General features: G+C 33.6%; 1 protein-coding gene across 4 annotated transcripts in view; it reads right to left on the reverse strand.

Moving 5' to 3' along the window:
* Positions 1–10,737: 10,737 nt before the first annotated feature.
* The window catches only part of TBC1D32 (TBC1 domain family member 32), a 208,218-nt gene continuing 191,924 nt past the window's right edge, over positions 10,738–27,031 (reverse strand). For 3 of the 4 annotated variants that reach the window (XM_025864962.2, XM_025864946.2, XM_025864937.2), the window contains one exon: positions 14,114–21,243. In XM_025864962.2, coding sequence (XP_025720747.1) covers positions 21,124–21,243 — 120 coding nt within the window. In that variant the 3' untranslated portion in view covers positions 14,114–21,123. Of the gene's footprint in view, positions 12,883–14,113; positions 21,244–27,031 lie in introns of those variants that run through there. The other variant, XM_025864955.2, reaches the window with a different exon arrangement.

The following is a 27,031-nucleotide window of genomic DNA, read 5'->3' on the forward strand; positions in this document are numbered from 1 at the left end:
TCATGACCTGAGCTGAAGGCAGTCGCTTAACCAACTGAGCCACCCAGGTGCCTGTAATTTTTAAAAAATCTGGCTACATGCTCTCCACAAAGGATACCACAAAGGATACAAAGGTTGAAAGTTAAAGAATGGAAAGTATCTGGAACAAAGGAACCAAATGATGTTGCTCTACTGACATCACACAAAACAACTTTAAGCCAAAACTTCATAAGAGTCTCTAAATAATACTTTTTAGAAGACTTAATTCACCAAGAAGCTACAAAACTATTCTAAATATGCAGGCATAAAATAAAATACCCTCAAAATATATAAAGCAAAAATTGAATTGTAGGAAGAAATTAACAAATCCACCATCATGGCAGGTGATTTTAACATAGCTATAAATGCTATGTCATAAAATGACACATAAGAAAATTAAAAATACATTTGTAAACTAACAAGTATAATTTCATATATACACAAGTGCAGATCACATTCTTGAACGACAGTTGAAGAAGTAACAAAAATACGAGTTTTTAAAAATCTACATATCTTAAGATTATAAAAGTTTTAAAGAAATCAGTAATCAGACTATCATAATGTAAATTTTAAAATCCATAGAAGTTAATAATGAAATACTAACATACCAAATCTTTAAAAATACAATGACAGATGACCTGCAAGGAAAAATTTTAGCCCTAAATGTACATTTTAAATAAGAAATTCTGAAAATTAATAAGTAAAATCCTTCACTTAGAATTTAATAAAATTAGAATAAATCCAAATAAAATAGAAGGAAAGGATATAGTTAAAAGCATATTTTAAAAAAAGCAATTGAAAAGAAAACACAATGGGGATGATCAACAAAATCAAAAGTTGGTTCTTTGAGAAGAGTTAATACACCAGCCAAACATCTGTTAAAATCTCATGAAAAGAAAGAGAGAGAAGGCACAGGTAAATAGCATTTTAATGTAAAATGGGACATGACTATGATTTTTTTTAAGACTAATATAGTTAAATAATGTAGTTAAATAATTTTAAATGGATATATTTCTTAAAAATGTTACTTACAAACTTAAAAAAGAGGTAATAGAAAGCCGGAGTAGTTCTATAAACATTTTTTTAGTTAAAGGCAATCATTAAAAATTTTCCCACAAAGAAAAGGCCTGAGTTTTAGAGGAAATTCCACCAAATTTTCAGGGAAAAACCATTTCAATTTTGTACACTTAAAAAAAAAAGATAAAAATAGACACCATTTCACTTAATTAAACCAGAATAATCTTAGTACAAAATTGAGAAAGCACATTATAAGAAAGAAAAAATCCCAGCCAATCTTTCACATAAATGCAAAATCACAAATAATATATTGGTGAACCAAGTTTAGATATTTATTGAAAGAATAATATGTTATATCCAAGTAGGATTTATTCCACGAATTCAAAAATGGTTTAATATTCAAAAATAAATCAATGTAATTCACCAGATTTACAGAATTAGGGAGAAAAAAAATCACAGAATCATATCAGTTGGTGAAGAAGAACTTGATAAAATCAAAAATACATTCTTGATTTTTTAAAAAATTACAAACTAGGGGAAAGATCACTGTGAAAGAATGTATCGATAAAATTCTATATTTTACTGAATAGTGAAAGTTAAAAGATTTCCTTTTATGATTTGAGGCAAGACAAGGACCTCCACTGTTGGATGTTTTATTCAGTATTATACTAGATGCCTTAGCAAATTTTAGTAGATGTCCTAGCTAGAGAGTAAGAATAAATAAAAAGTGTGAAGATTGGAAAGTTAAAAGTGAAATTTCAGGGGCGCCTGGGTGGCTCTGACATTAAGCATCTGCCTTTGGCTCAGGTCATGATCCCAGGGTCCTGAGATCAAGCCCTGCATTGGGCTCCCTCTCACACTCCCCCTGCTTGTGTTCCCTCTCTCGCTCTCTCTGTCAAATAAATAAAATCTTAAAAAAAAAAAAGTAAAATTTCAGTTCTAATCATATCAAAGGTGATTGTATATAAAGGAAATCCAAAAGAATACACAAATAAATTATTAGAACAGACTGCTGGATAGATGATTGCTTTGCACAAATAATTTGCATTTCTACATACCAGCAACAAAGAGAAAATTAAATTTAAAAAATTTCAGGTAACATGAAAATATTAAATACCTACAAATATATTAAAAGTGGTGTGAAACCCTGATACAGAAAACAAAAACACTGAGATTTATTTTTAAAAATAAATCTTAAAGAAATGGACTGATTGGAAGACTCAGTATTATAAGATGTCTGTTCTTCCCAAATTAATCTATCCATTCAGTACATGCCAAACAGAGCTTTATCAATTTTCATTTTAGGCCTGGCACAGGAATTAATAAGCTGATCCTGGAATTTGTATCTAAATGCAAAGAACTAAAAATAGCCCAGAAAACCTTGAACAAAGTGAGCTAAAATGACTTGCTATATATCAAGCTTATTAAAATGTAATAATTACCTCCATATGGTATCAATATGAGAGTGAACAAATATACAAGAGGAATCAAATAGGGATCCCAGAAACAGACCTCAAACAGACATAGCACTTGATAATTGATAAAAATGTCACATTAGAGCACAACAAGTTCTATATGTCAATAATAAGATAAGCAACCCAACTGTAAACGAAAAGGGCAAGAGACTTTAACATATAACTTACAAATGATAATATTCAAACAGCCAGTAAATCTATGAAAAGGTTTCCAAACTTAATAGTAACCAGAGAAATACAAATTAAAACCACAATATACCATTTCTAGTTTTGGGATAAAATGAAATACTCACATTCCACCCTATCTACCTCAATGAATACAGCTATAAAACCCTGGCAGAATGCATGCAACAGCTGTTAGAAGACAGACAATTAAATATCAGAGGAGGATTGCAGAAGACCAAAATTAAAAGTGCCACGGAATTGTCACTGAGTTTGACATTTTGTTCTTCCAGTATTCCCTGACTTAAACTCAAAGCACTGGTGACCCAAAAAATGGCCCAAAGTCAGTGAATCCCTCTAGTTCTGGCTCCAGGAGCTGGAAAGAGAATTTTTTTTTTTTTAAGATTTTATTTATTTGAGAGAGAGAAAGCACAAGCAGGGGGAGTGGCAGAGGAGAGGGAGAAGCTCCCTACTGAGTGGGGAGCCCGAAGCTGGGCTCGGTCCCAGGACCGAGGGATCATGACCTGAGCTGAAGGCAGATGCTTAACCGACTGAGCCACCCAGATGCCCCTGGAAAGGGAACTTCTAATGGTCATGGAGAGACCAGCATTTTGTTTATATCAGTTTTTTTTTTTTCTCCTTTATCTGTCCATTGTCTGTGATCCCAGCACCCCAGCACTTCCACGGTGATAGTGGTGGTGGTGGCAATGACTGTTAAGGAGAACCCAGAGGAAACAAAGTTTGATAATGGGAAACTTCTCCAGTTGGTGAAGCTAGGGTTTTAAGAAGGTGAGGCCAACCCGCATTGCTTTTTCTCTCTTTCTATCACTTGGCCCTAAATATGAGCACAGTTGTGAAATTATGCAGCAGAGGGGGTAATTAAACGCCAGACTCCTAGTGAAAGGACCATTTAAAAATAGTACTTGACCACCTATAGCAAAAGTAGTAGCAATGTAGTAAAATGTATGACAGTATTGCAAAAGGATGGGAGGAACTGGAAATAAACAGTTGTAAACTTATATTGTAAACTTTTTATACTTAGGTGAAGCAGTGTGATATAACTGGAAGGTAGGTTGTGATTAAAGATAAAAGGTATTTTATATATATATATATAACTTGTTATTATATATAACAACTATATATATAACTATTGTCATGTTACATATAATTATATGTAACTATAGTTACATAGTCACATGTGCATATATAACTACGTATATATAGATATAGATAAATCGATATAATAATATGGCAATAGTGGAGATAAAGTGAAGCCTGAAAAATACTCAATTAACCAAAAGTAAGCAGAAAAACAGGTAAATTAAACAACAAAAGAAATAAAAAATGGAACAATGGTAGGTTTCCATCTAATTATATGAATAATTACATTAAACATAAAAAATTTAAACACCAATTGAAAGGAAGATTTGATAAAAAGCAAACCTTGACTACATGCTGTCTACAAGAAACCTACTTTAAATACAAAAACATAGATAGGTTAAAAGGATAAAATAAGATATACCATGCAAACAGGTATCAAAAGAGAGCTGGTATATCTATATTAATAAAAGACAAGGTAGACTTGAGAACAAAGAATGTTACCAGGGATAAAGTTGGGATATTACATACACATTATTGGGTTGATTTACCCCGAAGACTTAAAAGTCCTATATGTGTATGCATCTAACAACAGAGCTTCAAAATGCATGAAGCAAAACCTAATAGAATTAGAAGCAGAAATAAGCAACCTACAAGTATAGTCGTAGATTTTATCACTCTATCTTAGTTACAGGACAAGTAGACAGAAAATCAGTTAGTATATTAATAAAATTAGTTTGACCTAAACAGGACTGTGAACCAACTTAATTAATATTTATAGTGTACTCCACTAGCATCAGAATATACAGTTATAAAGTATACATGAAAATTCACCAAGTAGTCCATATACTAGGCCTTAAAATGGCTTAACTGATTTTAAATGATTAATATCATATAAAAGGTATTCTCTGATCATATAGATTTACGCCAGAAATTAATAACCATAATATATCTGGAAAATCTCCAAATATTTGGAAATTAAATAACACACTTCTAATTAACTCAAGGGTCAAAGAGGAAGTCAAAAGTTAATTAGAAAATATTAATTGTATTTCTTCAGCTGAGTGATGGTTACACAGTTTCACTCTGTGAAAATTCACAAGCTCTACATTTTATTTCGTGTACCTTTCTGTATATATATTTCTTTCAACAAATAAAATTTAAAATGGAACGGAAAAATTCCTAGAAAAGTATAATTTAGCACAACAGAATCAAGAAGAAATTAAAAGGGAAGTTGGGGCAAGACTGCAGCTACAGTAGGCAGGCTACTTGGGTAAATTCCCCAAACCGCTACAAAATCAAAGTAATTAGGATAGCAGAGAAAAAAGTCCACAGACAAAAGCTACAATAAACTAAAAGACGAGTGATCTCCACAGACTCCAAAATTAAGTGGGTATGGACAAACAGCAACAGCAATAGGATACGTGGGGGTGTCTAAGTGCCCAACAAGAAGCAAAGGTAAAGCAAAAAGACCTGTAAGAATCCCAGAATCTGAAATGTCAGCAGGTATTCACCTCTAAGACAGAGTCTCTACTCAACATAGAAAGCTCAGTAGGCCAATCGGAGAAGAGTAGACAAATTTATGACAGAACTCATGGGTAAGAGTGAGGGGAAACACAAGATTCAGGTGATGCTGGGGTGATAACAGGCCATAGGAACTTTTGAAACTAGCCAACACAAGCTTTCTTCCAGGATAAAGCCCTAAAAGAGGAGAATTTACTCAGAGAATCTAAGTTGACCCAGACAGGGACACACTGGCTAAGGAACAGGACAGATGATACAGATAAGAATGGGGAAGGAGAGTAGAGGGGACATAGAAAGGTCAAATTTTTGTACACCTCAAAGCAACCTCAGGAAAGGGAACCCTTGAGCTGAAGCTAGCAGTGTCTCCTGGCCCACGCTTCCCTACTAAGAGTTCAGGAAAATCCATCTTACTTGTATCTTACTTATACTTCACCAACAGAAAAGGGTAGTAGTCAAATCTGAACAGTTATGTAACAAGGTTATATAAACTCTCCCCTTTACGAAGACTAGAAAAATCTTTATTGCACCAACACCTTTATTAAGTAGTGACAATTTACTGTGTTACAAGGTCATATATGAGAGACTAAGATAATGTGTTGTGTGGACCTCATTTGCATCAGTTGTGTTCAAGTTTTGGCAAAAAAAAAAATGTACTAATACAACTACCATAATACACATAAAACTCAGAGAGGTGGAATTTTTGCCTGGTGGTTTCTTGTAGTTAAAATTCATCACTGGGTCAGTAAAGTATCTTAAAACATTTAAGGAAACTTTTAGTAATAGCAGAGAAGATGTTTGCACAGTGATGGATGACAACATAAACCCAGATCTATTAAGTTCAGGAGCTTGCATCATTAATGTCAGTAATTATTTCAAGCAGTGACTGCCCAGAGGAAAAGTGGTCTGTGCCACTACAGAAAACAACATAGCAATAGCTTTTGGCCATTGTACAGATTTACGGCGCTACAAAAACTCATTAGTTTGGGCTTTTTTATTCTTCTTTCAAACACCTATGGTGAGTATAATGAAATTGGACTAAATAGCCAAAAGAAAGAAGCACACAATTTTTGCAGGTGGAGGTAGGGTTTAGGCTCTGATCAAATATGAAGCCTTGTGACTGTGTTTCCAGCTGGGCCCTGAGTTTCCATATTTTCAGGCCCAACTTCTGAAATTTTCAGCTGATGTTTTGTTTTCCTTTTAGATTTTGTTAGTTGGTGCATTTTTATTTTAAAAATTTGTATTTCTTTCTGTCAATTGTATAAATGTGTCTATCTGGTATGGTTGCAGGCATTTGTGCAACTGCCAAAAAAAAAATCTGTCAAAGTAGAAGTCTGAGATAATTATATAAATTCAGGTGTTAAAAATATTTTCAAAATATTTCATATGCTATTAAAAGTATAGCATCACCAGCAACGTGTCAACTAAGAAGGACAGATGACTCTATTAAAAAAATATTAAATCCAATGCTAAAAATTTGGAAATAAAGACTCACTGTAAAGGTTTTGGTAAATTATTAAATTACTCTTTGTAACTGTTTCACTTCTTCCAATTCTAATTTTCCCTTGAGATACTAAAAGGAAAACTTCTTATTTTAAATAAAAAACATAAAAGCAACAGCTTTTGTCTTGGACTATCAAAGTAGCCTAATCTAATTTCACCTACACTCATTCTGCCCCTACTCACTTGACTACTTGTCTGTTTTCAGTATATCTTCCTGTCACATTATCATCCCACCTTCCAAAATCCCATCAAAATAATAGAAAATGGGTAAAAAGATATCTAATCCATAACAGCTTTGAGGATTGAAATTGACAATATCAAAAAAATAATTTCTGCAAGATGGAAAGAAGGGACTCTATTAACAGATAAGCCAGGGTTGGAGGTAATTCTTGAACAGACACAAAGAGAGATGGATCCAAGGCAAAAGCTATTCCTGGTACAGTATCAGTTCTGGAGGGTGAAGGAATTGGGACAGAGAATTGGGACAGAAATCGAAGTTGAGTACTTTCTGAAAACATGGAACATTATATTTAGGAAGAGCTAGGACTCCAGGATTGGGGGTTGTGAGGTAGAAGCATAGTCAGTCTACCTGTTTGGTTCATACATGCACAAAGTAGAATCGGCCAGTGGATGAATGTAAAACATGTTTGTTGAACAAATTAATAAATGAATGCAGAAAGATTACTCTTATTATTTACCAGCCATGAAGAAAATAAACCGACTGAATTGTAACCCTGGAAGCAATTAACTCCAGACCCACAGTTACAGAAATTTCAATTTCACCCACTCCTCAAGTAAAACTAGACTAATCAGGAGAAAATCCCCAGCCACAATCTTTTTCGAGGGTTCACACTAGCCCAACTCCAAATATCAATTCACTGGTCTTCCTAACCTTCCACTCTGCAGCCTCAGCCATCACTGCAGTAGTAGTTGGACTGCTCTCCTCAGTGTTGTCCTTGCTACCACCCTTCCCCAACTCATCCCATGGGAGCCAGAGGTCCTTCCACCTCAAGAGAGAAATTTCTGCCTATGTTAACACTGATTTCAGTCACCTTCGATAATTGATTTCCCAATGATTAAATTTTGTTCCACCCAAAGTAACTATATTCTTTTACTAAGTTATGTCACATTCCTCAAGGCTGAGGAGGTATTTGTGTGACATACCCCTTCCTCCCATGTTTAGACTCGCTCAGTAAAAATTACCTTGTGTCCTGAGAGGCCACAGATCTTTGAGTCCACTGAAACTTGAGCCATGCAGAGCTCCCCTGGGTTTGGCCAAACTCTGTTACTCAAGACCCTTAATCCTGATACAAGTATCCCCCAGTTTTCAAAAGTTTGCATTTTGCCACTACTCTTTTACAAAAGACCTACATTAGTACCTATTTTCACTAACAGAAAGAAATCTGAAGAGGATTTTTGCCTTTACAAAAAGGCGAAGAGTGAAAATAGCACTCTGTTTTGCAGCAAGCAGTTATAGAGGCAGAGCACCCCAAGCAGTGAGAGTGGCACCTCCAAGCGCCTTCCCCGAGAACTACACTCAGCATCTCAGCATCCAGCCACCAGAGTTTTGACTGTGTGAATATCTGTGCTTTATCTTGGATTTTCTTTGGTGCATCTGTTAGGCATCTGTTAGTAAGATGTGTCCTAAGGTGTTAGAAAAGCCTGAGAGGTTATTTTTGGGGTCTGGGAATGTTCAAAAATTTTTCCATATAAATTAGTGGTAATTGCTTCTTTGATCTATGCCATTTTGGCTTTGAATGTTTTCATAGGAACACTCTACTTTTAGATAACAAGGGAAAACTGTATTTGCAAATACGGTCATAGTTTTAGTCGTTCCTTCACTGTCTTTTCAAACTGCCTAGGGAATCTTTTGTGCAAAATACTTCCCCGGCCTAAAAAAAAAAAAATCCCTGGCCTACTAAAATAACCCAGATTTCCTGAAATGAATGATCCTCTGGAGTAAGTTAGGTAGTCATCATTACCATTGTCTACTCAAGGTGTTTAGAAGCTTTCCAATTGAGTAGCATGGTAACTACACTATTTTGTTAATCACTAGAACTATTTTAGCATCACAAGTTTTCTTCTGTTTTTAAATCTTGGAAAGCAACCATGAATAATATTATGAGTATAATATTATTAGACTGGCTTATTCACATGAAGATATCAATCCCTTCTTTTTAGTCATACCCTATTATTTTGACCTCAAACCCCTCATTGCCTTCCTTTGCCTCATGTATCTTAATTTTTTCATCATGTTCCCAGGGCTGAGATTTGTTAAGCCAAATTGATCTTCTGATAATTCTCAGTGGTTTAACATCGGTCAGTCAAAATAAGAATTTTTTTTTAAAGATTTTATTTATTTATTTGAGAGAGAGAGAGAATGAGAGATAGAAAGCATGAGAGGGAATAGGGTCAGAGGGAGAAGCAGACTCCCTGCTGAGCAGGAAGCCCGATGTGGGACTCGATCCCGGGACTCCAGGATCATGACCTGAGCCATGACATGTCGCTTAACCAACTGAGCCACCCAGGCGCCCCAAAATAAGAATTTTTATGGTTTAAAAACTTGCAAGAGTTTCTGTGATAAATCTGAACCACAAAATTAAGAGTTGATACTGTGAATTTCGTATTTTTTGACATTTTTTAGCTCCACTTCTAAAGTCTTGCTTTTTTTTTCCCCCATCTTTCCCCATACCTCAGTATCCCTGCACCCTTCACAACATTCATACGAACAATCTAGTTTCTATTTCACTATATTTTTCTTGGGGTTTATATAACAATTTACACACACACACACACACACACACACACACACACACAGGTTTTGTTTAACAAAACAATAGTGTCATACACATATTTTTGTGTATCTTGATTTTTACATTCAAAAATACTTCAAGAAAATCCTTCAGGTTAGCTGAGAGAGCTCTAAGTCATGCGCTTTAATGGCACAGTGTGTGGAAGTACTGTGCTTTAGTCACCCCTTTTCTTATTGACAGGTATCCACATTATTTCCGGTTTTTCACCATTAGAAACAACGCTACCATAAATATCCTCAAACCATGGTTTTTCATATGGGTGCCTTTATTTCTGTGGGAATCACCTCCCACAGAGAAGGATTACTGGGTCGAAAGGTATATGGACTTTTAATTTTAATAGATATTGCTAGATTACTTTCAAACTGTTTCTCTGCCAACTACACATGAAAGTATTGCTTTAGAGGTTTTAGTTCTTTTAAAATACAAAATTTTAAAATTCTATCCTAATTTCAGATGTTGAATACTTTAAGAGGATGAATTATTGCTGATAATTAATATTGCTTTTTGTTAAACACTGTTCAACACAAATTTTATGAATCCAAACACTATAGTTTCTAATTTCCCAACCTCATCTGCACTAGGAATGTTGCCATCAAATTAAAAACAACAACAAAGAAACCTAAACAGATGGCCTTCCTTACTATTTTCCTGGGCACTTAATATCCTTAAAACTCAATTTACTGCCAAGGTTACTGTAATGGTTTCAAATCTTGCCTTTGCAGCGCTCAAGAAAAGAATTAGCTCTCCTCCCTGTCTGTGCTAAAAATAGTTTTATTGTTGATTAGGGGTTTTGTTTAAACTGAAATTAAAGAGAATGGGAATAAGATGAAGCTACGTAATAACATCTCAGTCATAATGGATTCTCAATATAAGGAAATCTAATAGGCAGCAGTCTTTCACTGTTCATATTCAAAGGCAAACTGTTTTAAGACAGTCTTTCTCAATACCTGGTTATCATTTTTGAAGTGTCCAATACCCGTTAAATACTGGCTAATTATGATTATAGACCAGATTCAAAAAGAGTTCAGACTTGTTTCAGTGATATATCTGTAGAAAAAAAGTAGGTCAACACTACTGTATTCTCATAAATTATCTTAAAGTAATGTTTTTATTTACACTGAAAGGTATATGTGTGTTTATACAATACTTTGTTTCCACAGACTACACAATAAATATATCATCTCCATCAGTATTCCATATAACTTATAATTTTCATCAGGAGTCCTTTTAACTGGGGCAGGTGGGTGGCTCAGTCGGTTAAGCTTCTGCCTTCAGCTCAGGTCATGATCCCAGGGTCCTAGGATGGAGTCCCATGTCGGGTTCTTTGCTCATGGAGGAGCCTGCTTTTCCCTCTCCCTCTGCCTGCCACTCCCCCTGCTTGTGCTCTCTTTTTTCTCTCTGTCAAATAAATGAAATCTTAAAAAAAAAAAAAGTCATTTTAATGAGAAACACAAAGACAATTCATATTTTAGTGCCTAGTATGGCCACTGGTTTAAAATCACATTTAATAAGTTTATTTTGAAAATGCCAGTGGGATATGGGTAGGAGATCACCTGAATTAAGCTTCAGTAACATGGCACAAAATATTAGAACAAAAGGGTAGACTAGGATGATCCCAAGAAGTTAGTTGGTTAGTACATTTATTTTAAGCCAGAAGAAATGAGACCCACAAACATTTAGGTACTGAGATGACATGGTTTGCTGTTCATGGTATCAAGACTAAAATACACACTATTAACAATTCTGCCCCATTGTTCTTCACTGCACTATGTAATATGATTAAATTTGAAAGGAGATTAAAGTTAGGTAAAGCTCTAGACTGTGGAATATAGAACAGGGGTACCTTGGAAGGAGATCAGAAAGGATCACATCAGTTGATTCCCTAAGGAACTGTGGGCAAATGATGAAGAAGAGGTACATTTCCTAAGCAACAGCTTTGTCCAGGGGCCAATGTCCATACAGCATTTAAAAACAGCATCAAACCTATTGTCAAGATCCCCTCACAAAGTAAAAACTGTGCCATTGAAATAAAAATTTAAAATAAATAAAGTAAAAAAAAACAAAAACAAGAAACAGTATGGATGGTGGCCTCTCAAGGTTACATCCCTTGATCTGCTCTCTACGGCTGTGTTTTAACAGTCAAGAGGATTCTGTACAGGGCTTTATTTTAGCTTTGCTCTCATTAAGGACTCATAAACTTAATTACTTCATATTCCTTAAGAAACACAGCTTGAGATAATTACTTCATTAGAAAAATTTAGCAGTGTTCATTCTCTCTCAAATAGATTCTTGTTCTAGAATTGCTGAAGGTTTTATTTGTCCTTTTATGCTGAATGCAAACCTCTTCACCTTCACGTGTCTTATAAAATTGCATTTCAAATACCGTTTAAGGAGAAATTAAAAAATCCTGCTTTAAGTCATTTTGAAGGATGCTCCTTATTAGCATAAATCACAGCTTAAAAGGTTCTAGAGATGTGCACTACTGGTAAATAACTATGAGGTATATGGTATATGATAAAAGAATAAAGAATAGAAAAATTTGACTTTAAATTGTTTTCAACATAGCATTTCAGTCATGATAGATTAATATATTTCATAAAATTTGCTGAATAAAAAGTGATTACTTAAGCTAGAAATTCTTCAAAGAGAAGTTTTTAAAGAGAATTTGAAATAAATTAGATCTGTAGTTGCCAGAATATTCAAAGATGTTTAAGTTTTACAATTAATTACTATGTCATGTTCCTCTTCTGTTGAAAAATCTTCACTATTACTCACAACCTACAGGAGAAAGTCTGAATTACCCGGCCAGTCAAGTTTATCTTCCAGTATTTTCCCTTAAACAAAACCTCCACACTAGTTTAGAGGGTTTTACACAAACTCCCTCATTGCTTCTTGTAGTCTCATTCTGCTCAGGCTATTCTCAATACGCCCTCTACTGCTCCTGTGCTGTTTTGCTCTGTTCCTATTGTTCTGGATGAAAATCCTGCTACCCCCACGGTCACTTAACCCGAGGTAATACCTGCTTCCTCTGAATCTTCCTATCACAACTGCTCTCAGGACTCTTCAGGACTTACAAAAGATGCACTTGTATTCTCATCTTTTCTTGTACAAGTTTTATCACTCTCAGTCATAAGCTCCTTAAGGGTAGAGATTCTCTTAATTTTCTTAATTAATTATTTAATTCAAGATTGATTTCTTCCTCAGGTCACAGTCCAACGTGGGTTGACAGGGAGATTTTGCTTTTCACAAATTCAAGTATCCAGGCTCTAGGGGCACTAGGAAAGAGAAAAGAAAGCTCATAGAGAAGGCACACCTGCACTTTATGCCTTGGCTAGCTTACTTACCATCAGTGAAACTGATTAAATGCCCTGCAGTATACTTAGCCCAGGAAGAAGGAACTGATTTTGGAACATTAACCAGTCTCTGCTGTACCCATCATCCATTCTAATAAATACTTAAGCCAAAATAATTTCATGATTATAAGCAAAATATTAATGCAGTTATGTTGATATAATATGGAGATCATTTGACCAATAGAAGCATTTTGATTTCCATTATCTGATGATTTCCAATGAAACTGTAGTTAATTATATTTGATGTTGAAAGAGAAAGGATTTTAGAGATGCTCTAAAAAAGATGAACTTTAGCATTTCAGGTAAAGACTAAATATAAATGTGTTATTCAATAAAGAACTGACACTTATTCTGATAGCAGATCAAAGCCTAAATCCTGGATTAGATGATCAAATTTTAACAGCCAACATTTTAATAACTGTCTCCCCCAATGTATCTCAAATGCACTCTATTAGCAAACATGACAGTCCAATTATTTCCATGGTGCTTAGCATTTCATGGTGGCCTACTGCCAACAGTAAAATATGGAGTGGGAAACATGCCAAAGAAGTTAACTAATTTTAAAAGCTAAAATACTGCTAGTGGTGAAAATTCAGGGTTTATATTGAGGCTAACTGCCCTGACCCTGTTTAAACTCATCAGATAAGTAGGTGCCAACGTATTTTAAATAATAACTCTTAATATTCTGCTGAAAAAAATGTAGGTAAATCAATTTTGCTATAAAGAACATGTTAGTAAATTTTTGTCACATAAAACATTTTATTTAACACTGGAGAATAAAAAACAATTCAAAAATACATTGCTAATCCATTATACATTGATCTGTCTGTATCACAAAACCTAGAGTATGAAAAAATTAACCTTTCAAAATAGGAAGGAAACATGGAGAAACTGAATAAAGTACAAAAATATGTTTAACCTTGGATTGTATAGGACATTTCTGTCATTTTATAACCGGTAAGGAAAAGATAAAATAGGAAAATATGTTACTCCTGTAAAAGGCTGAATGAAGGAAAAGATTATAACCATACCTAAAAGTGTCTGATCCACAGTAGGAATTTAATAAAGACATACTAGCTGACTAAATGAATAAATAAATAATACAGTTAAAAGAGGTTTGAACTTAAAGTCAGAAGAACTAGGTTCCAGGTTATGCAATCACCAACTAGCCTTATGATAGCAAATAATAATGAAGGCTTGCTAAGGAATTGTTAAAAACACATGCATTGCATCATAATCCTATGAGGTAGCTACTACTACTATGCCCATTTTACCAACAAGTAAACTGTGGTACAGAGGAGTTAAATAACTTGATGACAGAGCCAGGATCTGAATTGAGGCAGTCTGCCTCCTGAGCTCTCAGTTTTATCTACTTCATTATTATTTCTCCTCTATATAATCTTGGGACCCCCTCTTTACTTTCTGAGTCATAGCTTCATTTGTGAAATAAAGGTTTTGGATTAGATGTCCTCTAGCGTCTTCTGTATTTCTAAAAAGTTTATCCCAAAGTGGATTTGGATTTATACATGCAGTTAGTACTCTAAACCAGAGTACTTCCTGTAAAGGGCTAGATAATAAATATTTTACGTTTTGCAGGCCACACATACTGTCACAACTGTTCAACTCTGCCATTGTAAAAGAGCAATAGACAATACATAAACAAGCAGTGTTCCAGTAAAACTTTATTTACAGAAAGAGGCTGTAGTTTGTTGGCCTATGTCTAAACCATCATATATAATATAGAAACAGTAAAGACAGGCTTAGCAAGAACAGATTTAGAAATATTCAGCATCATTGTCCTGGGAGAGATCTTGACACATGAGATGTTCAAGTCTTCTGCCTTCAGAACTACATCATTTAGGACATATGACTGTCTATCTGATTAAACAGATTCAAACACCAAATTTATCTGTCCACTTTTATAAATAAAAGATAAGCACACATGGTGTATTTCAAAAAGGTATTTCCAAATAATGGTTAGATTCTCAGCTAGGTCACTCAAGCCTATCAGATGCATGTTATAGCCAAAATAATACCAATATGCAATGACCCACTCACACATACATACACACACACACACACACACAGAAGGAAAACACACATACATTTTAGTTATAATCGCTGCTAAAAAGAATTTAGTAAACTATTATTTTTATTAAAAATACATTCCACAATGAACAATAAGCAGAAAACATATTTGTAACAAGAACATAAGGTGCTTCCCCCCTGCTTTACCTATTAAAGGAGTGGAGGGGAAAGTGTGGTCTAAGGTTTCAAACTATGTTCCTTCTGTATTATTGTAATAATTCAAAACTTTGATATTTCATGCAGCAAATAATCTGATATTCTGCTTTGTCCTTGGCACGGGGCTAGAATTTCTGGGAGAGGGGAATTAATAACCTTTGCCTCTGTCCTTCTGAAATATATACTTAATTTTGGGGAGATGACGTTCCCAAAGAAAAGTGTTTACTACTGATCCATTTGTTGAATAATAATGCTAGCATTAAATAATAAGAGTGAAAAAACAATTCAAAATAATATAAGAAATAGCATGTGAGACTATATAATTATTTACAAGAGGACAGTGGAGAAACTGTTTATAATTTAAGAGAAATGAGAGAATACTTTGGATTAGAGTGACCCAGTAAAGTTTTGGAGTTTATTCGTTATAAGGTTCTTATACTAAAGACAAAGTGGTGTAATATTATTTGAAGGTAGACTGTGGATAACTAAAGATGTGTAACATAAACCTGAAAGTTGCACTAATATAAAGAAAGAAATACATCTAATAAACCAGTGAAGGGGATAACATGCAATCAACTAAAACAATCCAAAAGAAGGCAGGAAATAAAAGGGGGGAATAAAAACAGTTGAAACAAACAAGATGAGAAATGCAAATATAAAATGTAAACCCAAACATATCAATAATTACATGAAATGTAAATGGTCTAAACATCCTAATTAGAAGGCATGATTTGCCAAGACTGGGGAAGGGGTAGAACTAGGCTCAATAAAATCACTTTAAACATAAAAATATATAAGGGTAAAGTAAAATAATGGAGAAAGATCACACAAATCCTAAACAACAAAACAAAACCTTGGAATAGCCATATCAATATTAAATTTAGAAGACTATTAAATATTAAATTCAGACTTCAGAAGAAAAAATATTACTAGGGATAAACAGAGTTACTTCACAAGGATAAAGCAGTTAATTCATCAAAGGTATACAACAATCATAAAATTTATACACCTAATAATTGAGCTTCAAAATGCATGAAGGAAAAACTGAACTGAAAGGAGAAACAGAAAATCCACAATTACAGTTAATTTCAACATTACTCTCACAGTAGCTAAAACAAGTAGCCAGAAAGGTCATTAAAGATACACAAGACAAACAATACCAAACAACTGATCTGAGATTCACAGACCACTCCACACAAAAACAGCAAAATATATATTTCTTTTAAGTTACATGAAAAGCATTTACGGGTAGATAATCTGGGACATAAAACAATTTTTAATAAATTTAAAAGGATTAACATAAAAAATGTTCTAGCCACAATGAAATTAAGCTAGAAATCAGTAACAGAAATATAGCTGACCCTTGAACAACACGGTGTTTAGAGGAGCTGACACTCCCACTCCCCATAGTGGAAGATCCACGTATAACTTCTGACTTGCTCAAAAACGTGACTACCAATAGCCTACTGTTTACTGGAAGCCTTACTGATCAATTAATACATATATTTTTGGATATTTTATGTATTATATATTCTTATAATAAACTAAGCTAGATGGAAAAATGTTAAGTCATAAGGAAGAGAAAATACATCTACAGGACTGCACTGTAAAAAAAACTATAAATGAACCTGCGCAGCTCAAATCTGTGTTGTCCAACTGTATACCTGGAAAAATCCCAAAATATTTGGAAACTAAATTACACATCTCTAAATAACCTATGTATCAAACAGAAAATCAGAAGGTAAAATATAAAGTATTCCCGACTATATAAAATGTCAAGATTTGTGGATGCAACTAAGGCAGTACTTACTGGGAATTTCATAGCACTGAACACTCATACGAGACAAGAAGGGTCTCGAATAAATGACTTTAAGAAACTAGAAAAACACGAGCAAATGAAACTGAAAGTAAGTAGAAGAAAATAAAGTTCTGAGTGGAAATCAATGGAACAGAAAACTGAAAAAGAGAAATTGTTGAAACCAAAAACTAGTTGTTTGAGAGAATATTCATAAACTTCTAGCCAGACAGATCAAGAAAAAGCAGAAGATACAAATGAACAATATCAAAACGAAGAGCAATGACATCACCACAAATTCTACACATATATAAAAGGTAACAAAGTAATATTATGAACAGCTCAATGCCTATAAATTTGAAAATCTGATAAAATGGAGAAATTCCTTATAAGAAATTACCAAAGTTCACTTAAGAATAAATATGTTGAATAGCTACATATCCATTAGAGAAGTTGAATTTTTTTTTTTGTAAAAAATCTTATCACAAAGAAAATTCCAGGCTTCACTGGGAAATTCTACCAAATGTTGAAGGAAAAAATATACCATTTTATACAGACTTCTAGAAAACAGATGAACACTTCTCATTTTATGAAGCCAGCATTACCATGATATCAAAATCAGAAAAAGAAAACTACAGATCAATATCACTTATGAACATAGACATAAAAATCCCTAACAAAATTTTAACAAATCAAATATGACAATATGTAAAAATGATAAAATATTATGACTAAGTAGGGTTAATCTTAGGAAAGCAAGGTTGGTTTAGCATTAGAAATGTTGGGAAGTTACCATATCAACAGACCAAAAAAGGGGGAAATTCATGCAAATATTACTTTCACATAAAGTATTTGATAAAATCATTTCCAAACAGAAATTCTATTCCTGAAACTCTCACCAAAATAGGAATGGAAAGGATTTTCCTCAACTTGTTTAAGCCATCCACAAGTAACCTACAGCTAACATAATTGCTAGTGTTGAAACACTTCCATTATAAGGGATTCGTCAATTTCTCTTTGCAGTATTTATCTTTTGATAATCAGCTTTATTGAGGTGAAACTTAAAATTCACCTATTCTAAGCGTACATTTCACAGTACTTTTAAAAAATGTAGTCATGTAGCCATCACTACAATCATGACATAGATGTCCCCTCTGCCTCTATGCAGAAAATCCCTTTTCTTCACATCCACCCCCAGTTTAGGCCCTGGAAACCAGTAACATTTTGTCACTATAGATATACCTTTTCTAGAACATCATGTAAATGGAATCCTACAATATGTATACTTTTGTGTGCATCAGTAGGTGGCACTTTTTAATGCTGAGTTGTATTCCATTTTATGGAATGAACTACATTTGTTTATCCATTCACCAGTTGAGGTTTGTGTTGTTTCCAGTTTTGAACTATGATGAATAAAGCTATATTATTCATGCATGCCTTTGTATGGACATATCTTTTATTTCTTTGGGGGAAATGCCTAGAAGGAATATTGATGAGTCACATAGTGAAGTGTGTGTTTAACTTAATTTGAAAAAGAAAAAAAACAAAACAAAAACTAAACTTCCAAAATGGCTGTTGCCGTTTTCATTCCTACAATGAGTCTTATGACATTCACTCCAGCATTTTTCTCTTCAGCATGTTTTTCTTTCTCTACTGCATCATTTCCACTCACATATAAACACGCTTCCATTTTCCATTTTAAAAAAGTCTTTTGACTCCAGGCCTCCTCTAGCTACCACCCATACTCTCTTTCCCTATTCAGCAATGCTCCTAGAAGGATCAGTCTCCAGTCTCTCCTCTCAGCATCATTAACCCTGCTCCAAACAAACTTCACTACTCCATCAAAACTGCTTTTATCAAAGCCACCAAATCCAGAGATCAATTCCTGTCATCTTTAAAACTACATTTTCACAGTTTAAAATTATTCATCTCTCACTATGGATTCTGTGAGTGGCAGTGTTGTTATTTCATTTATCCTATCCTGAATATCAAAAATATTTCATTATATGTGCAACCCTCAAAACATGTCTGTTTAATGAATAACCAAAGAAATGTCTTTAACATCTTGGAATTGAAAAATCAAACTAGAGCATGCCATAATTTAATAATCATAAATTTGGGTAGAATTCTGTTAAGGTTAGATTAATTTCTGAGATTTATTTTACCTTCACAGATTTCTTAGATGCTTATGAATAACTATAGAGATGAAATTTTGAAAACAGATATTCAAAGATTTATATATGAGCGCTTAATTTTTGACAAATTTGTTTATATTGTTATCATAAAATATAGTTTCTTATAATGAATCCTGTAAAATGTATGAGGTACCCGTTCACAAAGTAGAAATAAAGTCTGTCCTAAGGACTTATACTTTAAATAATTAAAAACAAAACTGAAAGGCAAGGCAGGTTGTATTTATTTCTATTCTAAAGAGTATTCTTAAAATAATAGGTACAAAAATAATTTACAATGCTAGCTACGTAAACTACCATATTTTACATTTTGTTTCACCAAATTGCTAGGTTATTGTTCATAAAACATTTATTTAACAAATGAAAACAAACACCTTCTGGTTCCAGCTGAATTCACTTTTCTAAAATGTAACTGTTATTATCTAGATCTTACTTCAGTTTCCAATCAAAATCATCAATGAATATTATAAAACTAAGTTAAAGTTCCTTCTCCATTTGTATTTCCAATTACCATGTAAGAGCTTTTAAAAAAGGAAATAAAGCTGCAATTTCTTAGTGTCAATAACAGTAACTCAGGAGCAGAATAGGAAGAAAGGAAACCATAAACACGTATTACAGCTTTCCAAAATTAAGTTTGAAAGTAGACAGAGCTTGGTATTTTGAGTAACCTAGGACTTTCTTACTTAACTCCTATCAACCAGAGCTAAAGGGAGCAGCAATATGTCAAATTAACTTGCTCAATTTTCTTTTCTCAACTTTTTCAGTGCCCTTTATGAACACCATTACTGAGCAGCTACTGTTAGCATTTACAGCATAAAACCTAATTTTGGAAGGTTGATATTACAATAGCCTAAATATCACAAAACTGAAAATCGTATGGTGCCGGTTGTTTCATGATACTGAAACGAAAAATGAGTTTGTGGATGAGCTATATTTTTGGTTTAAAAAAAAAAAGGCTTCAAAATGGTTTTAATAGTTGACTTATATTTAAATATAAGTAATGCATACAAAATGACTACTACCTATAATTTAGAAAAACTTGTTAAAATTGCTAACTGAAAAATATTTTTGTGTATTATTTTTCATATATTAAATGTGACAGTTATAAGAAAATAGACCTTAGCATATTATATTAATCTCATTGGAGCAAAGCCTTCTATTTAAATAAAACACTGTGTTAGTCATTTAAAATAATTTAGAAATTATTCTCCTTAATGTTTTTAAGTTCAGTACAAATAAAATTTATCACTAAGAAAAATGCATAATAAATGAAAGTCAAATGCTTATCAGTATGAAATAACTAATCTTTCTTTTAAATGAACCATGTAGAGCCTACATTTCACATGAAAAATTATAAGCTGATATAGGTACCAAAAGCAATTCCTAGAAAAACAATTATGTCTGAGAACAATAGTTTTCTTAGCATTTGCCATGTTAAATATCATTTATTTCCTCCATATGTAAAATCAGTAATTGTGGCTTTGTCTATTTTCCTTTATATGTGCAGACAAAACATGAAGAAAACAAATGTCTTCCTTGTTTCTGTGGACTCTCTCTCTGGCTAGTCAAACGATTATTTATAATATTGATGCTTCTTTCAAAACTCATTTGGAAAAATAATACTTTAATCTTCTGGTGAAGAAAGATGTCGGTTGGGACTAGCTCTTAAACATAAAGAACTATAAGTAAATTAGATCTGATTCTAAAACAACCTCACGGAACAACGAACTTAACAAAAATGAATTTACTTCATGTCACAAATTGAGATAATTCCTACTTGAATATATATTATTATATTGAAAAAGTCCCAGTATTGATTCACAATATGTGTATTCACAAAGCATATGTTGTTATAGATACAGAAAACAATCAAGTCCCTCTGTTTCCTTTACAAATAAATAAAACACGACATTTAACTGTGTACTCCACTGTCTATGTGCTCTGCACTCTAATGTTCCTCATGTCTCTCAGCACCACTGGTCGGTAGTTTTGTTCCAAACTCTCCATGTATTCAAGGTAATCACTCACTCGAAATCCATGCAGTGCTTCTTCCTGTCAAAAAATACAAAGAGAAGTTAATTCACTGGGGTAAAAAAACACAATTCTAAGTTAATGAATTTTAAATAGTTGACCCTTTTTTTCAGCTATAGATGGGGGCTGTAAATGTGTAATTGCTTTTTATCTAGTAGGCTGTGTATGTATGTGATAGCAAGAAATCATGTACCTATGAAACAAAGTTGTCTGTTTTTAAAATCAAATATGCTTTACAGCTTAAAAAAAAAAGACAAACTCTTAGATAATGAAATCTTCCTAATATTTTGGATAAAGTTTCAATTATAGAATGATTGTTCACATATTTAATTAATAAAGAACCTAAAGCTTATCAAAGGATACTATAATGTAAGAAATATCTGTTCTACAGCTCTGAAGGTTCATAAAACCTTCAATAGTCTGTAACTCATAATGTTGGTACAACACGTCTATGCTAATTCTGAATTTAATGGTTAGTGTCCCAAATGAGGCACTCAAGAATAAATTAAAACAGGAGGAATATTCACTTAGAGTCTTGGAGACTTTAAGGGACTTGTACAGCTATTTCTTTTAGCATTTCCAAAGACTAGCTATGTAGTACCTACCCTCCAAAGTAAAACAAAAATTCTAAAGAAAAATCATATCTGATCCAATGTAGTGTTATGTCCAGAGTTTTGGAAGCTATTTTAAAAATTGGACAATTCATGCCTTTCTAGAGATTACAGTTTAAAGGTAAAAGTTACTAACAAAAAAAAAGCAGTTCAAAAAGAAAATATATTATCCTATACCAGATATTGTGTGAGAGACAATCAGTTTATAGTGAGACTCGTGAATGTATAACAACTAGAAAAACATTACATGCAATTCTCACGAAGGATGAATGTTTGTAAAGGCCTCCCTCAGATGTCACTGCTCACTTATTTAAGTAATAGTTCACAGCTTGCAAATAACTTGGGAGAACTTAAAACTTATTTTGCCATGTATCAGCTAAAATATGGGTAACCTGGAGGAATAGCTGGTACATTAAAAAATATTATTACTGATCTACAAGTCTGATGTTATAACTAAAAGAATTAAATGATGTATGCATAATATTATAACATTGGCTAGAGCTAATTCCTTCCAACATAAAATTTGAACTTTACTCTTAATTTTAAAAATAATTGTAATGTTACCTATTCTTTTATTTCTTCATTAACACATTCTTTTTTTTTAAGATTTTATTTATTATTTGAGAGAGAGAGAATGAGAGATAGAGAGCACGAGAGGGAAGAGGGTCAAAGGGAGAAGCAGACTCCCTACCGAGCAGGGAGCCCAATGCGGGACTCGATCCTGGGACTCCAGGATCATGACCTGAGCCGAAGGCAGTCGCTTAACCAACTGAGCCACCCAGGCGCCCTAACGCATTCATTCTTGATTATAAACTGAAGACACAAAGATTAATTTGGCAAGTCCCTGTCCTAAAACATTAACAGCTGAGGTATACATTGTGTCTCCAGTTTTATGTATAAGCAACTCAATCAAAGGGAAGATGTTAATCTTATGAATAGCAGAAAAATATTGGGTCTTCATAAATTTCTCTCCTATCAAAAAACACTTCACTTTGCTTTCGGGGAAAAATAAGATTGAAGTAAGACCATTCTTACTGTTCAAGAATTCACTTTAAACAGTTACCATTGTGGTCATGGAAATATTGATGAATTTATCCATTCTTTTCATTCAAATTATGTGCGATTTGGCACTGATCAGCTCCTCATTAAAACTATATCCCAGTTGGAGAGAAATTATAGTAATGTGTTATTCTAACCAGATAAAAACCCAATGTCAGAAAAATTGCTTTAGTGCATATTCATGATTTTTAAAATAATGCTTATTGTTCATTAACTGAATCACAATAGGAGATTACACCATTTGAACAATAGTTCTAATAATTCTTTTCTGGGAAAAACTATGTAAAATCTATTGAACATCTTTTAATTACTGTCCCACTTAATTTATAAATAAAAACTACTTATGGAGAACCATTGTTTCACTTGTTTTACATATATTTATTCCTTAAGATGTTTTCTGAAATATTGGCTTAATTTTGGACATTAATTTTAAAATAAAGAGAAAATACCCTTATAACTATACTGAAGAGACACCCATATTGCAAACTGGTGCAGCCACTCTGGGAAACAGAATGGAGTTTCCTCAAAAAAGTAATTGCTTTTAGAAAGTAGAACCCAGTAATTGCACTACAAGGTATTTATCCAAAGGATACAAATATAGTTATTTGAAGGGGCACATGTACCCCAATGTTTATAGTAGTACTAACCACAATAGCCAAAATATGGGAAAAGCCCAAATGTCCATTGGCTGACGAATGGATAATGAAGAGGTGGTAATATATACACAATGGAATATTATGCAGCCATCAAAAGAATGAAATATTGCCATTTACGATGATGTGGATGGAGCTAGAGAGTATTATGCTAAGCAAAATAAGTCAAAGACAAATACCATATGATTTCACTCATCTGTGGAATTTAAGAAATAAAACAGATGAACATAGGGGGAAAAAAGGGAGACAAACCATAAAACAGACTCTTAACTATAGAGAACAAACTGAGGGTTGCTGGAGGGAAAGAGGATGGGGGATGGGTTAAATGGGTGATGGGGATTATGGAGGGCCCTTGTGATAAGCACTGGGTATTGTATGTTAGTAATGCATCACTGAATTCTACTCCTGAAACTAATATTACACTGAATGTTAACCAGAATTTAAATAAAAACTTGAAACAAAAAAAATGGCCAATTATGTGTATAAAGGTCATATTTCATAAGAGAAAAATATTCATTTTTAAAAGAATGTTTTTAAATGATGTAGTTCATTGTTTAAATTTTACAATTTATAACTCTGAATAAAATCTTCAGAATCTCCAATTCTACTTTTTGTCTTCAGAGTGGTATACTTTTCATTTTATCCTAAATGTTCTCTAATGACTTTAGTGGATAACTTTACTTTGTAATTATAACCATTTAAACTGCCAGCTTATCATTCAGTTTATAACAGACCATTTCCTCAGAATACCACTTTATCATTTTGTTTATAGACCTCAGGATAAAAATATGAACTCCCTTATTCCTTTTTATTTAAAGTAATCTCTACCCTGAACATGGGGCTTGAATTTATGACCCCGAGGTCAAGAGTTGCATGCTCTGCCGACTGAGCCAGCCAGGCACACCTGAATTCCCTTATCCTTTAAATAAGCAGACATATGTAATTATATAAGGCAACACTATCCCTTTTTTATATAAACAATGCACTATTTCAAGGGTTTTTTTAATATGTTACTTATGAAGTGGTTTATATCTTGGCTAGAAGTTCATTTTGAGCATATTGCATTTTCTTTTTTGTACCTAATGATTTTTCAACCAGTGTGCCTTTAATGATTGGCTCTCTTCATTAATTCTGGGTTTCAAATGTTGAATCATCAAAAAGCATTAAAAATTACTATTCTAGGGCACCTGGGTGGCTCAGTCGGTTAAGCGTCTGCCTTCAGATCAGGTCATGATCCCAGGGTCCTGGGATCGAGTCACTCAGGCTCCCTGCACAGCGAGGAGTCTGCTTCTTCCTCTCCCTCTGCCTCTCCCCTCTGCTTGTGCTCTCTCGCTCACTCTCTCAAATAAATAAAATCTTTTAAAAAATAATAAAATAAAAATTACTGTTATAAACCACAATATTTCATGTGCATTCAATATTACATGATATGGCACATACACAGCTTGCCTCTCTCCTTTATATACAGAACCCAGTTTCAAATATGTATCCACTGATTTTCTTTTACTATTGAGAACATTTAATTAGAAGGTCCACTGAATTCAGGGTTTTTAAAAGGGTAACCAGACTAGTCGGTGAGAGACAACCTGATATACTAGGAAGGAGTACAAGATTTGGATTCATACCAAAAGTGGGTTCAAACTCCCCTGTATTAGTTACTAGGTGTATGAACCTGGGGATGTTTACTGACACTCTAAGCCTCAACTTCTCATGTGCAAATGCAGACAATAATGGCATAAGGTTGTACTGTCTGACCTCCTTTTCATGGACTGTAAAACCTTATATGATCTGGCTCCTGACTCCTCTCTTACTGTTCTATCTCACCTTGTTCTGGTCACAGTGGTCATCTCAACACTTTCTAAGTGGGCAAACCTCATACTTACCTCTAAGATTCTGCCTTTGCCCTTTTTCCTATTTAGAAGAATTTTGCCCTGAAGTCCTTGCATTGCTTTTTCCTTTGCTTCATTCAGATCTCTGCTTACTCTCTCAGAGTAGCCTTTGCTGGACTATCTAAATAGCATCTCTAACTTAGTCTGACTCTCTTAAGATGTTTGATTTCCTTATAATAAGATCTAACAATACCCGAAGCATTATCTATTTATTCAAATATTTGTCTACCAGTAGAATGAAAGGTCAATGTGGGTAGGGACATGGCCTGTCTTGTGACAGAGCTGTGCCTGGGACACAGCTGTTGTACAATAGTTGACTAAGTCAATGAGGGAATTAACAATACCCATAAATCCCTTTGCTCAGTGCCTGACATTCAATAAGCACTCAAGGTATCAATGGTAGAACATCTTTATTAACTGATGGTCTCTAAAGTGGCTAAGTTAGATTTTCTTGATCACGCTACAAATCTGTAATGTTCAACATCGAAGACTATTGACTCCAGTCTGTTTTTCAACCTCTTGCTAAAAAGATAAGGGAACAATTCACTTAAAATATTATATTGTCTTATCTTGCAACTTCTCAGGAATATGCCTCTTATAGAAATCAAGCTATACCTATACTTTCAAACATTACTTGTATCAAAGTTTCCAAAAATAATTTCTAGCAAAAATGTTTTTAGAGCTACTACAAGCCCTGTAAATTTGGAATTTGAATCAAAGGTAAGCCTTTTGGGTTGGTAAATAAATACAAAGTACAAAAAGATTGAGTGTGTTAACATTACATGCCTTAGTTTTATGACTTCAGGATCAAGTTTAGGTATTTTCTGCTATATTCTTTCCCAAATTTAATTATTAATGTATTTGAAAGGTGATTTCAAAAAGACATAATAGTTCTTTATAAAGTCTAAAAACAAGTCACTTTGAGTGGGTTAAATAGGAACAATAATCACCTGGAGACATATAAAAGTTTAACACAAAAGGTGTAGAATTTAATACACACTGAGATAACTTAAAGGATTTACATGAATATCAAATCTCACATAAGAAACATCAAATTATATAGTAAGAGTCACATGAGAGAAGTTTTGTGAACTTAGCTCTGCTCTTTACCTTTGCTAGAGATGATTTTTTTGTGTGTTGTGTTTGACCTATCATGACAAAGGACCTTCTTTCTTGGTCAAAGTGGTAGAAAAACAACCAATCTGTAAGTAATGTTTTTTCTAATATGTTTCTCCTGGGGTGCTTGGTATAATTAGAAATTTCTAAGCCCAATAGCCCCCAAACTTTTGAATCCCTGGTGTTGGCATTCTGGATTCAAGTTTCAAAGGTAACATTTTTACATATTCTAAAGGTTTCAAGCTATTTGAGATTTTATACTAAAACCTGGCAACTCAGGCCTGTCATGAAAATTGTTTTGGTAGGTCTGTGGAGGAGTCTAGATATGTCAGTTTTAATAAGCACACTAATGATCCTCAGTATTAGGGACATGTATATAGTGTGTGTAGTTCTGGATAGAGTATGAGGTTCAAAAATATTTAGGAAAGAGTATGTAAAAGATTTTAACTCATGCCACCTCACACTGATCAGAATGGCTAAA

The sequence above is a fragment of the Callorhinus ursinus genome, unplaced genomic scaffold, assembly GCF_003265705.2.
Source record: "Callorhinus ursinus isolate GAN/ISIS: 27379988/994484 unplaced genomic scaffold, GSC_fseal_2.0 scaffold6, whole genome shotgun sequence".
NCBI classification, from domain to species: Eukaryota; Metazoa; Chordata; class Mammalia; order Carnivora; family Otariidae; genus Callorhinus; species Callorhinus ursinus.